The sequence below is a fragment of the Stegodyphus dumicola genome, chromosome 5 (assembly GCF_044657685.1).
Source record: "Stegodyphus dumicola isolate Sdum_Otavi_A_Nest chromosome 5, ASM4465768v1".
Lineage (NCBI taxonomy): Eukaryota > Metazoa > Arthropoda > Arachnida > Araneae > Eresidae > Stegodyphus > Stegodyphus dumicola.
In genome coordinates, this window is record NC_140772.1 from 56,151,033 (window position 1) to 56,170,017 (window position 18,985).

Below are 18,985 nucleotides of genomic sequence, written 5' to 3' on the forward strand. Positions count from 1 at the left end.
CCATTTAAAATTTTGCTTATCATATAAAACAAAATATTAAGAAACAGTAATTTATTACCTTGAATATATTTTTCAGTGTGAAAGACATTTTACTAGGATGTATAGCTGACAGTACAAATATCATGGTAGCTATGTTCACTGAATCAGGTGAAATGACATTGTTTAACTCTTCTTTTGTTACATCAATGACAAATGCATGGCATATATCTGAGTTATAAAGAGCATTTTCCTGAAAACAAATTCATATATAAGATAAAATAATATGTATACATATATGTAAGATATAACAAAATACGATAGCTACTTTCAGAATAATTGTCGACCTCAAAATGAACTATTCTAGATTTTATGCTTTCCCTCTAAATTTATCTGTTCTTCCAAATTCGAAATCTTTCCATGTTATATAACACTGTTTGAAAAATGTAACTAAAACTAAAATTAACTAATTATAGCTTGTCTCTACAATTGCATCTACTTCGGTATAAATACCTCTAGCAAGAAACTACATCATTCCTTTCCTAGCTTTTGTCACTGCTAAAATATCCCCGCTGCTCTGCTTGTTCGTCTAAAATGATGTCGCCCCTGTTAACCTGTGTATATAAGAAATTATTGTAATTGGTTATGATAAAAAGTATATTGTCTACGAAGAATTATTCTAATGTGCCTAGAAATAAAGATGGTAATTAGTTGAACTTAGTTTGGTATCATCTTCTTCCCGTTTCGCCACTCTGCCATCACGACAAATGCATTAAAATATCATAGCTAAATAAAAAGTTGCCCAGGATATGTACCTGTTGCCTCAATTTCCAGTGACTGCAAAAGCAAGAAAGTGCTCATCTACTGAATGAAATGTTGTCTTCTACGTCGTCAAAGTAGGTCAAGATTATCGATCAAACGAGTGAGTGATGTGTTACGCGTCTCAGCGATTTTGTGTGTTTGCGCATAGTGAAAAATGTCTTCTGAAAGATTCTAACGGTGTTTATAGTGAAAAAAGTGTCAGAGAGTGTTCAAGTATTGGTGCTTCCAAAAAACAGTGTATTTGGTGCAAATTCATAGGGAAAAGTGTGTTTTAATGTAAATTTTTCAATGTTACGATATGTACAAAGTGATCCAATATCGTGATCGGTGCTTCCAAAAAAAGCAGTAGTTAGTGTTAATTCTCCAGAAATTTCAGTGCAAAGTGATTAGTGTGGTTTAGGTTCGTGTTTTGGTGAAAATATTTCAGAAAAAGTGTATCATGATTTAGATTTAATTATTGTAAATTCTCAATGGTGTGTTGTATTAAATATGCAAACCTTACAAACAAACCTTCCAATCTAAACCAAAAATGTCTACAGAAAAAAGTGAAATTGCGCAAAAGTCATTGGTGTTTTCTGAATGTTTGAGAGAAGCATTGTCATTTTATCTAAGACAGTGTGTCGAATTAGATTGGAAAGCCTTAAAAGGTAAATTTCTCACATATTACTCCAGTGCAGAAACCGTCATTTAAGACTTTGTTAATTGCATTTACTCTAAATTCAATGACATCGACAAGTACTTTCATCAACAAAATTTTGAAAGACTTTTTAATGAACATTTACTTTTTGAAAACATTTGAACATTTACTTTGTGAATTATTTTCGTCAAGACACTACAGAAAATTTTTCATTGGACATTCAAAAGACATTAGACATTTTAACAACTTGAGGACTTTAAAAATTATAATTGTCTTAATTTATTATTTAGTTTATTAGGAAATTATATGGTTATTGTAATAATTGTAAATTAGTTGCTTAAATATTACATAATCTGTATACAAGAAAGGTCATGATTCATGACAGGGCATAGGAAAACCCGCAGGCTATGTCCTTGATGCTTCCTCATGTCTTTTCTCATAGGACAAATTTTCTCTTGCTTCCCTTTAATATTAATACTTTTTCTGCCCCCTGCTCTCCCAACCTTTCTTTTGAAGGGAGGATATGTAAAATATAGCAAAATACGATAACTGCTTTAAGAATAATTGGCGACCTCAAAATTAACTATTCTAAATTTTATCACCTTATCCTAAATTCATCTGTTCTCCCAAATTCGAGATCTTTCCATATTATATAACATTGTTTGAAAAAGGTAAATAAAACTAAAATTAACAAATCATAGCTTGTCTCTACAGTTGCATCTATTTCAGTACAAATATCTCTATCAAAATTTTCCCTTCAAAATTTTGAACTTTGTATCAGCCTAATATAAGAACTAACCAATCATCGTGAAGCAAACACGAACTGACAGTCAGTCTACCATTTTACGCAGTCAGCTCTCTGATTATTTATACATGTTTTGAGGCCTAAGGTGAAGCAGACACAACCATAAGAAAGGAAAAGATTCAAGTTACAGGGAAGTAGAAATGAAGGGTTCTTATTAGGTACTGTAATTTTAATAACTACATATTCTTAATGGAATGTACATTTCTTTTAATGAAATAATATTATGGTAGTTACCTATAATACTGGGTGTCCGTAAAAGAATGTCTGAGTTTTAATGGTATATTACAGGAGTTTATTTTATACTAAATATAACAAATCATACATGAAATTGAAGGAAAACTAACCTAGTTTTTCCTATAAGTGCTCAATGTGTGCACCTTTAATCATACAGCACACATCCAAATGAAAATGCAATTCTTCCCATACTGTCTGCAGCAAGTCCGGAGTAATGGAAGCAACAGCCTGTGCAATTCTACCTTTCAAGGTTGGTAAATCGTGGGGTAGGGGTGGAACGTAGAACCGATCTTTTACGAAGCCCCAAAGGAAGAAATCCCAAGGCGTGATGTTGGGTGAACGAGGCGGCCAGGGTAACAGAAATCTGTCGTCTGGACCGTGACGCCCATCCAACGGTCAGGGACTTCGACATTTAACCAATCTCGCACAAAGACTCCAATGAGAAGGGGCTCCATCTTGTTGCCAAATAAAGTTTGCAGGTTCACTTTCTACTAATTGGGGAAAGAGCCATTGTTGTAGCATATCCAGATAAGAAACCGCTGTTACTGTAGCTTTAGCGAAAAAAAATGGTCCGTACATTTGTCGTCGTGAAAACAGCACAGAAAACGTTTATTTTTGAAGAATCTCTTTCGTGTTCTACAAGTTGATGAGAATTTTCTGAACCCCATATACAAACATTATGGGTATTTACCTTCCCACTTGTATGAAACATCGACTCATCACTGAACACCACATGATGCAGAAAGTCATTGTGCCGTTGAAGAACTTCACATGCAAAACGAAATCGTACAGCACAATCATTTGGCTTTAATTGCTGTACCAACTGTAATCGGTATGGATGCAAGTGTAATTTTTTTTAAAATCATCCAGACTGTCGTTTTTGGCAACTGTAGTTCATGACTTGCTTTCCGAACAGATTTCTGCGGACTACGACGGAAAGATTCTTCGACACGTTCCACATTCTCTACAGAAACTTTGGGTCTTTCCGGGCTTTTACCTTTATAAGGACATTCGGTCATTTTGAATTGTCGATACCATCGGCGGATATTTCTGTCACATGGGGGATCACATTTAAACTTTAATCGGAACGCACGTTGAACGGCAATTACCGAAATCACTCTTAACAAATTGCAGAACACAAAACGCTTTACGCTCAGAAGTCGTCATTTTGAATAGATGATGCTGCAACTGTGAAAATGATGTAGCGGTACAAGCGCATGCGCTTATCTGAAACTGTTGGAGTTATTCTTTATTCGTCACCTTCAACCACAACTGCCGAACGATTACAGCTGATACTATTACAATTTGAAACTCAGACATCCTTTTACGGACACCCTGTATATCCCTCATTACTTTCCGTTTGTTATGGTCTTGTTGTAATCGTATCTTTTGGAAATTAAATTATTCACAGAATTTCCCCCTCTCGGTTTTTAGACGATAAAATTGATCATAAAAGGAAAAAAAGACACAAAATACGGCATATACACTCTTTTGCAAAAAAATCGAAGCACCAAGAAAGACTTTTGGAATCGTGATGAAATTGGTATGCAAAAACATCTTGATCGAACATGCAAATGGTGAAAGTTTCAAGGCAAATGAACAGGAATTGCGATCATAGCGCACATTTCTAGTGCTCAATTCGTAAAGTATAAAACCAGTAACAGAGGCGGAAAATTTATCTTTTTTTTTGTTGCTGCCATTGTAACTTCGTAAAGAAGCAACTAAAGATGCCATATCGCTGATATCGAAGACCTTACAGACAACTAAATGACTTCGAAGGTGGTTACATTGTAGGGTTGCGTGAAGATGGGTGGGCACACCGAGCAATAGGCCGCCACATTACTTTCCGTTTGTTATGGTCTTGCTGTAATCGTATCTTTTGGAAATTAAATTATTCAATTAAGGTTCTGGAAGGCCAAGGATCACAAATGCGAGGCAAGATAGGATAATTGTTCGCCAGGCCCGAACCGCCCTACGGTATCATTGTCGACTATTCAACGCACTACAGCCACGTCTATACCTCCCGTGGTACAGTTCACCATCTCACGGCGGTTGTCTGAGGCGGGTTTACACTCACACAGGCCTTTAAGACATTTGCCTTTGACCCCACAACATCGGCGGAGTCGTCTGGAGTGGTGTTGCGGCCGATTATCATGGATGCCATTAGATTGGCATCGTACAGTGTTTAGCGACGAATCCTGCTTCTCTCTTAAAGCAGATGACCACCATGTTTGTGTCTAGAGAGGACGGGGTCAGCGGTCCCAATCAGCCTTTGTTTTACAAAGACATATAGCCATAACTCCTGGGGTGATTGGGGCGCTATTCTTATGACAGCAGTCATCCTTCGCACATCTTGAACAGCTCAACGATATGCTGATAACATCCTGCGGCCGGTTGCGTTACCTTTCATGGCACGTCATCCTGGGGCCATTTTCCAACAAGATAATGCCAGGCCACATACCGCTCGCATATCTCTGGACTGTCTCCGTGCGGTTGCTACTCTTCATTGGCCAGCAAGTTCACCAGACCTTTGACCAATCGAGCATGTCTGAAACATGGTAGGCCGCCAGATTCGGGCACCACAAAATATCGCAGATCTGGAGCGACAACTGATAAATGCCTGGCAGAATGTGTCGAAAGATGACATTAGGAACCTCTACCACTCCTTGCCTCGACGAATTCAAGCATGCATTGCCGCCAGGGGCGGTTCGACCAACTACTAATTTGAACACTCAGTGGGTGACTGTGAGCCGTGAACAGGTACTATGACCTTGATTTTTTAATCATTTTATTATCTCTTTATGAGTTATACACATATTCAATTTCATCAAAAAGAACCACTTCCTTCATAGTGCTTATAATGCTTCGATTTTTTTTTCAAAAGAGTGAGAGTTTTGCATAATATAGAGTCAAAATGACCTTTCTGGGCCACATTTCTTGAAACCTGAATGACTCTCTCACATGCGAAGATTTTTTAACAAAATATGCATGTTTTTTTATATATTTTTAAGATATGACAGACTACAGGAAAAACGAAAAAATCTTTTGGAATAAAAATGTATGTATTTCAGATATGAAAATATGCACAAAAATCTTAAGTTTTTGGAATAAAATGACATAAATATATATGTTTTTTAGATATGAAAAAATATACAAAATTCTGAAGTTTTTGGAGTAAAATGTAAGTTTTTTAGATCAGAAAAAATACGCAAAAATCTAAGGGTACTTACGTACTATAGCAAACCAACTTGGCGCAACTTGACGATTTTTGGATGAAAATATAAAAGTTACTTAGTATATGTAAGTTGGCGATTTTCACGCCTTGCCTTCTTTTTTAGAAAGATCCCCAAACTATTGATATTTGTATTAAGTTTGGTAAACAATACAGTACAACGTCCGAAATACGGACATCCAATATCCGGAATGATCTAAAATCCGGACCTGAAAACCACCAAGAAAGTTTTTCTCGTAAGCTTTACGCATGTGCATTTGATTACCCCCTCCGTGCATAATAAAACATCTGGAGAGTCCTGATTCTTAATTTCACTTCGAAACTAAATAAGACATTAAATAAAATACCTTGTTATTGAAGAAACAAATCATTTTAGCATAAATTTGTATGATCAGTAATTTGGCTCTGTTGCTGTGTGTCTGCTTCACCACATCTCAAACCGAAACATTCCACATAGATACATTGTTGATCTGATGCCAACCTGGCGAATCATTATTCTTATACTTTCCTTTCATCACCGCATTATCAAAACATGACAACTTGAGTAATGACTCATGTAGCGATGCCTAAAAAAAATTTTTATGTTAGTAATTGAATAATAAAGGTGTATGGTAACCTTTTATGTTAACATTATGTTTGGCGATGATTACAGATTCAAGTTAAATGCACTAAAAATGTTGACGAGGGAAAATTTACCAAACATTTCTTTATATATGCTAAAAATAGATTTTGTTGATGATACTCATAAACCCAAAGATTACATTTAAGGCTATTTGAATTAAGAATAACTGATTTTTTTATTCACATAAACCCACAACCAGCAACAGGGCTTGTATAGCCGCGCCGAGTCGTAGAATTTATGACTCACAGAGACCGCATCAGGCAGTGAGATATCTAGCACCGTGCCTCAATAAGGCTTAAGTATATGTGGGAATTTATTTATTCAGAACTCTGATAACCCTTAAGCATGTGCAAGAAATAGACATAAATATAATAAATAACTAAATGAATATAATTCAGGCTCAATTGTCTCAGTGCGAGATAGAAGCGAGATAAAATTTAACGGAACAACTTGTCGTTAGTCGCCAAGCTCATGATGCATAGCCAAATATGTATAATGAAGGATAGCTAAATTTCATGATGATAGCCGCTAATTTTAAAGGTTTTTGGATATCGCAAAACAAAGGTGAAATTTTCCAGTTAACGGATTTTGTAAAGAAATTTGGACAAGCGGTGATATATGAAGATGATATAAAAGAAGTTTTTAATATCACAAATGGCGAAATCCATAGTATGGTTCTAGATCCAGAAAATACCACTACGGATAGTGAAGAATGTGACAGAGAAGTTACTGAAAACGAGAAAATATCGATTGACAAGTTAGTTGGAATTCGAAACAGCAGTTAATGTAACTAAACAAGAGAATATGTCTGTCTACAGAATTAAAGAGAAAGTATTAGCACAAAAAACGAAGCAACTTAAAACAAATTACATTGAAAGAAATATTTAATAAAGTAAACAAATAAATATTAAGCTTTTTTTTTTTTTTTTTTTTTTTTTTTGTAAATTTTGATACTCTTTAGATCATAATTGCACTTTATTTCATAAATTACGGTTTTCAATACTCAAATCACAACTATCATTCAATAGTGCAGAAAAAATTTCAGTTTTTGAATATAACCAACACCACATAAATTCTATGAAATACAACTCTGGTGGTGAGCAAGGCTCCGCTGATGTTTATTTCTCCAGTTAGCACTGCCCCACAATCACTTCAGAGTTTAGGTATGGTAACCAGTTTCAAGGTCTACAAAACTGTAACTGTGATTACATGTAATCACAGTTACAATCGCAGTAATCACCACCAGAGTTGTATTTCATAGAATTTATTTGGTGTTGGTTATATTCAAAAACTGAAATTTTTTCTTCACTATTGAATGATAGTTGTGATTTTATGCCACCAGTTTAGGTTGCATATTGCTTGTTTTGTTAACTTTCATTTAGGTACAGAATATGGTACTTACGTATTAATGCAACCAGGCCAAAATTCGCATAAATCGCCAAATTTGGCGACCCTACTTACGACAACCCTACGTGTTATACGTAGTTTTTCGTAAATACAATGAGTTCGAAAATGCTGGATTTCTGCATGGAACTGTTAATCACAAATATAACTTTGTGGATCCCAACACGGGCGTTCACACACAATATGTAGAGTGCATGTGAGGCTCAGCCAAATGGCGCAACAAAAAACAGAGAGGAACAGCCCGTCATCATCTTGATTCATGCCTTATCCAATTTATATGGTGCCAAGCTCAAGCTGTTAATGGCGAAGACGGTTTTCAATCAGTGCTAAAACTAATAGCCAAAAGATTTCTGCCGAAAATATAATTCTGCAACTTATTCAAATTCGAAATCGGAAGGGTTTAATTGCTATTTTGTATTTTAAAACAAAATAATATAAAAAACTGTATTAAAAATTATCTGTAATTAATAAATGTACATTTTCTTTCTATTCATACTTTTTTACTCAAACTTACAAATCGCGCCAACCTGGTTGCGATAATACGTAAGTACCCACAATATTCTTTATGCCACCTGCTTTAGATTGAATTTCATTTTGTTTTGTTATTTTTTTATTTCAGTGTAGAATATTCCAGATTAAAAAAAATTTAATTTACTTTCTTTAAGAATTATGAAAGTAAAAAAAAAAAATTACTTTTTACAGAACTAATTTTTTTTAGTCTTTTGGGCTCTTTTATTATTTCATAATTTTATACTTGATGACAATTGGTGGCAAAAAAAAAAGTGGTACATTTTTTTAACTGACGTTGCTCTAACGGAATAGTACCTGAAGTAAATTAGCATTACAAGCATAAAAATTTCCCTTCAGTATAAATCAAGAAAACATGGTTTGTATAATAAAGATACATATCAGATTGAGGTTCTATTGCAATAGATGCTGACCCATTGCTCGTTGAATCAATAAGAAAATGACTGTCATACATATTGGCATATTGTAAATTTGAAATTTTATAAAATTTTAAAAAATTATCCTCTAAAGTTAAAAACTTCTGATATATGCTTTTGTAAAAATTTCATGAAAAATATTAACAAAATTTCTGTTGAAAAACAAATTCGTTACAAAAGCATTTAAATGAAGATGTAAACACAAATAATATATGACACAAATTTATGTAATTCTGACATAAATACTCCATAATGAAGTTTCAAAAGTACTGCCATTATAAACTGTCAATAAACTATATACAACCTAATTATTGTTTTCTTGTCTTTAATGAATAAAAAATGATTAAAGAGCAATAATATCCAATGATTTAGTAATTAAGATGATGTACTCAATAATATTTTTTCTAATGACATAATTAAAAAAATTATCAAAGTGAGACACAAAATTATAATTATATCCTAGTTTATTATTTATTGTTTTTACTTATTAATGATATGCACTTAATGCACTTAACCCTCTTGCCGTCCTCTCCTGTCTGTGAAAATTTCTCCCCAGCGGCCATCTGTTTTTCGTAGCGTGTAATGTTGTTTTCTCTGTACATCATAACTTTCGTAGTGGATGAATGTCAATGACTATTAAGTAAAATTATAAGGAAATAAAGAATAATGGAAATTAATATCTCTGCTTATTTCTAACAGCAGGCTAATTTGATAACATCTGTTCCAGGCGGTCCACTCCTCCCATTTTGTTGTTGTAATCTTTTACAATTATTGTTTTCTTAAAGTTCTTTTCCATGTTCCAACATCAATCATCGAGTTACTATGGACTGTACTCATCAAATGTATATCCTCTTGTCTTCCAAATTCACAACCTCATTTTTTCTTTTCTTCTGCTGAGTAAGCCATCTCTCACTGTCTTGTATTTTATGTAAAATGGCGTGAATATTCATAAAACCCAGGGAAAATTCAATTAGAAACAGAATGCTTGATTACTGCTGCCCTCTAGGAGGTATTAGAACAAACAAAAACTCAAACAAGTAATCATTAAGAAAGCGTTTTAAAATGTAGAAGAACGCTTGTAGCACGTTACGGTCGCCCTGCAGAAGTTTCACTTGAACGCGCTAGACACGTTACGGATGAGGAAAAGGTTAGCTTTAAAAAAAAAAAATCCAGCAAATGAATTATAATTTTCTTGTACTTTAATATAACTTCTGATATTTTTTTTTAACTTTCTGCACTTTTATAATTTCAATTTAGGCTATTCTGAATGCTATTGTGGTTAATGAAGGTTGATTGTTAGCCTGAAACCAAGTTTATGATTTTGATATTGATGTAAGGCTAAGTTATTTTTCCATCTTCTTCAGTAACATCAGTTGTAACATCAACTACCTCTTGTAATGCACCATATACAGTAGTTCATGCTGTTAAAATAACAAATTGAGCAATGAATTTGGCCATTCCTAACAAATGCTAAGAAGCAAGTATCCATCAGTTTGGGAGGGGGCGAAATCACGTTAAAAATAAAAAATTCATACATATTTTGCTAAAATTTCTATGAAAATGATGATATGTGAAATTATATTAAGATTTATTATTGCTCTAAATAATACTTATTTATTCAATAATACAATGTAATAAATATAATACAATATTCTAAATGATACAATGCAAATAAAGTAAAAAAATTAATATAGTTTAAGGATGGAAGAACAATTTTAGCCTAGGGATGGCAAAATCATAAATGTGCCATTGTGCTTAGTGTAATATAATACTCATTTTACCTCCACGATGCTTGAATTTAATATTATTCTTTAAAAGAATTATTTAATGTAGAGCCAACTAATACTTCATTGGATTATTTTTTAATTTTAACAATAGGTATACAGCTGGTTAAAAAATTCTTGGATTAGTTCAGTAATGCACCAACAATTGGCAACACAAGGTTGCACTTGCAACTAAAATTTTGTATTGATCTCAGCAAATTAGCCAAAGGAACATGTCTAAGCTTATATTTATGCTCATGTTTCAGTGAGCTGATCATGATCAGGTAAAGAACTGTACACAATGTTTCCAGTGGTACAGATTTATATTGACATGAAATTTGTTGTTTCCTTTAAATTATGTAGGAAAGATACTAAAAGAAATATTTTTTACCTTTAACAATTCAATTGCTCGGGGAGAAAAATCACAAGCATGAATAAAAAACTTTGTTTTGTCTGCAATCAGAGGAAAAATGAAATTTCCAACACCACATCCAACTTCTAATAGCACAGGTTTTGTTTCACCTTCCTAAGAAAAGAAATATATATTAAAAAAAAGTGGAGAAAAACAATATAAAGATCAAATAAGTAAATAAACACTCTTAGCTTTAAAAAAAATTTTTTTAAAGAAGTTTGATAGTTTATTCACTTCTTTAACACTAGAAATGCCATACCATCGAATAACTTTGATTCATATTTAAGGCAACATTTAGTTGGCCTAAAAACAAAACAGTTTTCTAATATATTTTGCATCCCAGTCTCATTTATGGGTATATGCATAGTTTGAAATATTTCTCTTTGGAAAATGTTACATATAGTTTGTAAATATCAAAAAAGATTTTAAAAAATTTAGTCCAGGAATTCAAATTGTATCTCCTTACTTTTTTCCTTCAATATGTTTTTGAAAGAAATCTGTCATTTGAAAACTGAATTAGACTGACATGAATGTTGGCCATTTTCTATTTTTTCTCATATTATGTTTTGAATTCTTAAATTACCTTGAATAATCATATAAATCAACATTTCTTAAACTTTGGTCACGATCCCAAATGGGCTGCAAAATGAAATTTTGGGGTCATGAAAATTTAGCTCAGATGTATGAATTTAATTAAACATTAGATGCAATTCCTTCATTATCTTTCATTCAACATTTCCTGTACAGTGCAAATATAAATAGCAGTGTTGCATTGCATTTGCATATAAGTTATTCCAAAATCCAAACATACTGAATACGCACAGTATGCAAAGTCCTGCACCACACAAACGTACCAAGAATAAGATTGGTGCTCTTGTGATTAGTGTAGTACTCTATAGCTTTCCCAATATAGAAAGTTGTTCCTGTTTCATTTTAACAAGTGTGTGCATTGCAAGAACAATAAAATACTGTATGGTGACTTCCAAAATTTATACATACAATGCAAATCAGCAGTTTTTGAAAGTTTAGTTGAATTTGACTGGTTAAAAACTGCTGCAGATGCAGTGTGCAAATATTGTCACAGCCAATCCTGATTGACTGCTCACACATATGCTAATTATGCACTCTGAAGCGTCTGAAGAAATTCATCTAAATGCTAATAAAATGTTTATACTTATGTAGGATAATATTTTATGATATTCTTTTCATACGGCTGAAAGTAGATGAATGGCAGATAGTAAGTGTTGATGTGCTGTCGGACACATTAAAGCATGTAAGGACCATCAAAGATGACACTGTCATGTTACATGGCCATGTAAGGACCATCCAAGATGACACATTTTTCTTTGGCATTGGTCATTTGTTAACTTCTTGAATTAACAAGTCAAATATTTGCCTGAAAACCTATACAGTCAAAAGTCTTTAATCCGGACTCGTAGGGACTTCGGCGATTCCGGATTATCGTTTTTCCGGATTATAGATCATCAGTTTAAATCTGGTAAGATGGCATGCAGAAATTATAAAATTAAAAATATGAAACCGTAATTTATAAAATAATGAGCAATTATGATCTAAAGGGTATCAGAATTTACAAAAAAAGAAGCTTAATATTTATTTGTTTACTTTATTAAACATTTCTTTCAACGCACGCATGCGTAAAGCATACATTACGCATAGCCGAAATTAGATAATTGCAACCAGAAAACTATTTGATTTGTATTCGTGATATTTATAATGACGAGGAATTTGATTTAAATCACATCAAAGACGGAGTACATCAAAATAAAATACTACATTTAGTAAGGAATTATAAGCTGAATAAAATAAAAACATCTGCCCTGAAGATAAGGATAGTGCTGATATATCAACTTCTAGTTCATTGCACGCCGCGGCGTTCCCCCCCCCTCCCCGCGCAGAGCAGCGTGAAATTGATAAACAGATTTCGGAAGGGTTAGATAAACAAAGGATATGTCTTTATCCATTTTTTGTAGCAATTCCACATTTTGTTTGATGGACACCGAAACATACTTTCATTTTGTAGATCCTTTGGGAGCTCCAGCATCGGAAATTCAATTCTATTTGACATAATCGAAAGTTCAAGCTTACTTTTATAAAATTGCTCTTGCAATCTGCAAAAAATAATAAGCCGGATCCAATTCGAAGATTAAGGAACAACGCAATCATCAACATTAACTGAAATAGATAATTAGATAATTTTAGCTTATACCGTCCGTTATACATTAAACGCGCATGCGAAAACGTATTCTGCGCTTGCGCAGACGCATATGCGCAGTCGTAAAGGTCTTGCGCGCACGTGTAAATGCCTATGTGCATGCGTCAACGCGGCGCATGCGCAGAAAGATTTTAGCTTTGAGGTCCAGATTATGGGTGTCCAAATTAACGACTTTTGACTGTACTTAACTGACCAAGGGTTACCACTCCTTTGATGATCGGTATGTATTGTATATTGCTATAGTAGCCAAGCGGAAATGATGAGCAACCGCCACAACTGTTATATCTATGTTTGCAGCATCACATTACTAAGGCAGTATCTGCCAATATTGTGAAGTGACTGTATGTCCAAGTATCAAGTGCTTTTGTTCAGCTGACTAATCTACAAAGGCAAGATTAATGTGCTTCTGGGCGATTCCGGATTATAGATCATCGGTTTAAATCTGGTAAGATGGCATGCAGAAATTATAAAATTAAAATATGAAACCATAATTTATGAAATAAAGAGCAATTATGATCTAAAAAGTATCAAAATTTACAAAAAAAAAAGTTTGATCTTTACAATATGGTAACTGGTAGTTTGGCGACATTTTGGAGGCGATAAAGGTTACTACCTGGGACTTTGGTAATAATGTGAGCAGTACTCAGTTCCGATTACGCATTATTTTGTGTGAGGGAAATGAGAGATCATGGGATATGTCATGTGATATTAATGGACGAATTACGGTTCTTTAATCGGAAAAGGGGGGAAATCTGGAAAAAATCTGGAAATTTTGTATTTGGCTTTATTCTGTGTTGTGTGAAACAGTGTTCGTGAATTTTTGGATCCCATGGCAGTAACTAAAGTGAATTCGAAATGGGTATTTACATATGTATTAATTTAATGTATGTGCTCATTTATATTTTAAGTAGTGTTTTTGAATTTAATTATATTTTAATTAAATGATAGTTGTTTTGTGAATTTTATGTTTGTAGGAATTTGGTATACGTTTTAGTTAAAGTAAACATGCATGGAAATAATTTAAATATTTGATACTAAGTATTTGTAATGCTTGCGGTATGAATTCGTTGGTGACGTGTATAATGTAATAGATGATTTAGAGGTAAAAGTTTTTGGATATTTTATTTATTTTATATGTGGAAATGTTCATATTTGGAAAGGGTAAATACTTTTTCGCGATCAGGTAATTTCATATATGTTCTTTTTACCGGGTTAAAAGATTGAGAAAATTGTCATGTATTTTCGTGAAATTTTTCTAATTTATGAGAAAAAAGCAGTGTACATGGATATAGTGAAGAGTGTGCGCAATGCCATTTTTGTGCAATTTTGGGATGTTTTTTTAAGTAAAAATAAGTCGACGTGTACATGGTTTAGTGATATTTTAATTAAATGATAGTTATTTTGTGAATTTTATGTTTGTAGGAATTTGGTACACGTTTAAGTTGAAGTAAACGTGCATGGAAATAATTTAAATATTTGATACTAAGTATTTGTAATGCTTGCGGTATGAATTCGTTGGTGACGTGTATAATGTAATAGATGATTTTGAGGTAAAAGTTTTTGGATATTTTATTTATTTTATATGTGGAAATGTTCATATTTGGAAAGGGTAAATACTTTTTCGCGATCAGGTAATTTCATATATGTTCTTTTTACCGGGTTTAAAGATTGAGAAAATTGTCATGTACTTTCGTGAAACTTTTCTAATTTATGAGAAAAAAGCAGTGTACATGGATATAGTGAAGAGTGTGCGCAATGCCATTTTTGTGCAATTCTGGGATGTTTTTTTAAGTAAAAATAAGTCGGCGTGTACATGGTTTATGTGTATGTGTTATTTTGAAAAACGCGTAAGGAGTATAGTATTGTGCACTTTTTCCCAATTTTGCAGTGCATATTTGTCATGATTAAGCAGTTTTGTTAGATAAAATTTCTAGCATAAGTGTAATTCGGCTAGTAGATTGTTGGAAGAAGTGTTCAGTAGATAAAAAGAAAAGAAACATGTGTTTACTTCGTGAAGACAAAATGGCGGCGGGAAAAAAAAATAGAGGGTTGCTGTAGGAGAGTTGGTCGCCAAATTTTCGCCAAAAAAACGCCAAGTTACCATAATGTAAAGATCAACCAAAAAAACCCTTTATATTTATTTGTTTACTTTATTAAACATTTCTTTCAACACGCGCATGCGTAAAGCATACGCTGCGCATAGTCGAAATTAGAAAATTGCAACTAGAAAACTATTTGATGTGTATTCGTGATATTTATAATGACGAGGAATTTGATTTAAATCATATCAAAGAAGGAGTACAACAAGATGAAATACTACATTTAGTAAGGAATTATAAGCTGAATAAAATAAAAACATCTGCCCTGAAGATAAGGATAGTGCTGACAGATCAACTTCCAGTTTATTGTGCGCCGCGATGTCCCCCCCTTTCCCCGCAGACCAGCGTGAAATTCATAAACAGATTTCGGAATGGTTAGAGAAACAAATCACCTCTCTGTTACTCTGTTCATGCCTTTATCCATTTTTTGCAGGAATTACACTTTTCGTTTGATGGACATCCAAATATGCTTTCATTTGTTGATCCTTCGGCAGCTCCAGAATTGGAAATTCTTTTTGACATAATCGAAAGCTCCAGAATCGGAAATTCTTTTTGATGTAATTCCCACTTACTTTTATAAAATTGCTCTAACAGTCTGCAAAAAATAATAAGCCGCATCCAATTAGAAGATTAAGGAACAACGCAATCTGCAACATTAACTGAAATAAATAATTTTAGCTTAGCTTATACCGTCCGTTATACATTAAACGCGCATGCGCAGAAAGTTTGTAGGTTTTATGTCCGGATTATAGATCATTCTGGATTATGGACATCCGGATTAAAGACTTTTGACTGTACTCTCTTAAATACAGTTTACTCTTCATGAGATACATAGTTACTCTTTACTCAATACCAAGAGTTATAACTAAAGAAAGATCCTGCTTTTGCCTAAAATCTATCTAGCTGTTTTTATATTAAAATTAATGCCATACAATGATAGCCAAAATTCGTTTTAATAAGAACCATACGTTCAAGTTAAAAAATATTACAAGCTACAACTAGGAACTGACATCATTTAATAATGAAACATTTTTCATATAGAAAAGAAAATTTTTAGTAAGTCAGCCATGGTTTTATATTTTTTAAATTGATATCATTACTTTAGCACATATAAACACTATATTTAACACAAATAAATAATTCCCATTACTCTTGCACATGTTTACAAAATAATATTCATATGAGGTATGGATTCTCTGTGCTATATTGCCATTTATTTTCCTACAGAAAGACATTTTCTTTTGATTTAAATTATTAATTTATTTGAATAAAAATAAATTCAAATAAAATAAGACTGTTATAGTGCAAAAATTCATTCAAATTTCTAATCTTTGATGGCATGGTGAATGATATAGACATTGATAGCAATTTAAGGTTAAAAATTCAGAGATGGCCTGCATTTCAGAGTATACAAAGAAGTAAAGGATAAAATCATTTATTTAACAAGTAAACACCAATGATTTTTCATGACTTCTAACATATTAACTTACCTATAAAAAGAACTTAAAAGTTTGTGCTGGGACAGCTGTAGAGAAACTGAAATTTATTCTACACAATTAATTTTAAATAAACAATAACTTTATCAAGACTTTTACATCTAATTAAAAGTTAAATTTCTCACCCAAAATTAAAATGAGAATCAACAAAGGTAGATCATATCCTAAGTTACAAAATAAATTCATTAGATTTGAACTGGATAATCAGATACCTGTTCCCACAAAGGAAGCTGAAACATATTTTACTGAATAACATCATGAATATACATATTTGTAATGTTTTTCAGACAAATTTGGTATACATAATTAAGGAGAATATTTCTAATATATACACCTTTTTTCCTAATCCAATAATCATTACCAGTTCTAAAAATAATATCAACACAGCAATACACAGTCTGTAATTATTTGTCATTTGTTTTATTATTCAGAAACTATGTGCTAAGCACTCATTTTAAAATTATTATATAAATGCTATAATTTACAAAAATATTAATTATTAAAAATATTTCAAAATATAACTACATTAAAATATACAACTAGGAGTTGTTACATGATTTGCAATTCAGGCATACCTGCAAAACAACATTAATTTTTGCTGTACATCAATGTATTAATTTTTCAGACTTGCTTCAAACTGACTGTATTCTAAAACCAATATTAATAGTTTTCTGCTTAATAATATTTATTAATTTGAAGATATAAAATGAAATCTATTTATTTACTGTTCATATTATGTTACAATGATCTCATACCATTTCTGATTTAATATGAATGAGATTTTTCTCTCTAAAAATAAACTGTATACAATTTTACTTACATCAAATAGCACTTATGCTTAGATAGCAAGGGTTAGCATCTAAGTTAAATTCATTTAAATAAATGCTTAATATTTCAGTTTGCAGGCACCTTAAGGAAATATAAAGGGTATTAACCAATTAAACATGTAACCTGGTACATACAGAAAACTAAAAAAAAATCTTAAAGTAATTTTTTATCTTTTGTTGAGATTTCTATAAATAATAAATACTTAGTTGTTTACCTCCATTGTTCCTTTAACTCCAACTGCTCAGAAATTTACTGTAATTTTACAAGAAACATTCAAGCAAAAAAATTAATAAAAAATATGTAGAAACATTTTTGTTTCGTAATAAAGTAAATTACAGGCTCTGTCGACTGACCACTCTAATGTCTACCATTGACTGAACTACTAAAGCCACTTTTTAAAATTAGGAAAAAAGGCAACACAAATTAAAAAGATAGTAATTAGTATTTCTCAAAATAATATTGATTCGATTCGATGAGAACTTATTATAGGTAATACTAAATAATTTTAAACTATTTATTAATGTTAGACTAAACTCAAAAATTATAAACATAAAAGTTGGTTAAACAAAGGGAGTAAGATTCTAGAAGCACTCAGAAAATTAATACCTTTGCAATATTCACAACGGTAGTATTCGCCAACTCTTCGAACTCTCTGACAGTCCAATGCCGATCTTTGAAAAAATTTGTTTTGTTTCTTTTATAGAAAAGATCCCAGTTCTTTTTGGAATCAGCTTCTAGTTTATTTTGTTTAAAATCACACACAGATACTTTTTCTTTAGTCAACTTCTCAATTTCTTGATCAGTTAGCCATCGCGCATAGTGTCCAAAATTAATATTTCCAAATGCCATATTAAATTAAATACCTAAGGTCAATCTTTCGTCGAAAACACACGCTTGACAAGATTCACTGTAAATATTACAAGCAGACGAAATCAATACACCGTGATGCCAACTAAAGTTTTTCATTCAGATAATTAATTTATCATTCCAAGCAAGGAAGGAAATACTAGTATAACTATTGACGTGTATAAAATATATTTGGAATATGAGTGTAATACTCAATTCCAACAATACGAAACGAGCAAATGATAGGCAAACATAATGAAACAACGAAACAACAATGCAGAGTAATGAAATGTTAAACTGTGGGTAGAATAACGCATGTTTCTTACTAAATATTCAAAATATTATTTACCGCTTGAGTCAGACTATAAAAGATATTAAAATTGAAAGCAAATTGCATACATGTGAGGAAGCGATTCTAAGATCGTAGTCTCTAATTGATACCATTACTATATGTATATCGCTCGTATCTCGGAAATAGTCAGAGAACCTGAAGTGACATTTAAAACTAAAATTTTACCTCTTATATTGTTTCAAGGCAAAATATATATAATGCTATGAAAGTTAATGGCATATGCGTGGTGTGCGGAAAAAGTTGTCACCTGGAAAAAAGGGAAACGGACAGAATGTCGCCG

General features: G+C 32.4%; 1 protein-coding gene across 1 annotated transcript in view; it reads right to left on the reverse strand.

The window, feature by feature from the left end:
- The window catches only part of LOC118199842 (tRNA N(3)-cytidine methyltransferase METTL6), a 35,286-nt gene extending 16,838 nt beyond the window's left edge, over nt 1-18,448 (reverse strand). The window contains exons 1-3 of the mRNA XM_035371700.2: nt 18,114-18,448; nt 10,831-10,965; nt 59-229 (exon numbers count right to left, since the gene is read on the reverse strand). Of these exons, the coding sequence (XP_035227591.1) occupies nt 59-229; nt 10,831-10,965; nt 18,114-18,356 (549 nt within the window). The 5' untranslated portion in view covers nt 18,357-18,448. The remainder of the gene's footprint in view (nt 1-58; nt 230-10,830; nt 10,966-18,113) is intronic.
- Between the last annotated feature and the right edge of the window lie 537 nt (nt 18,449-18,985).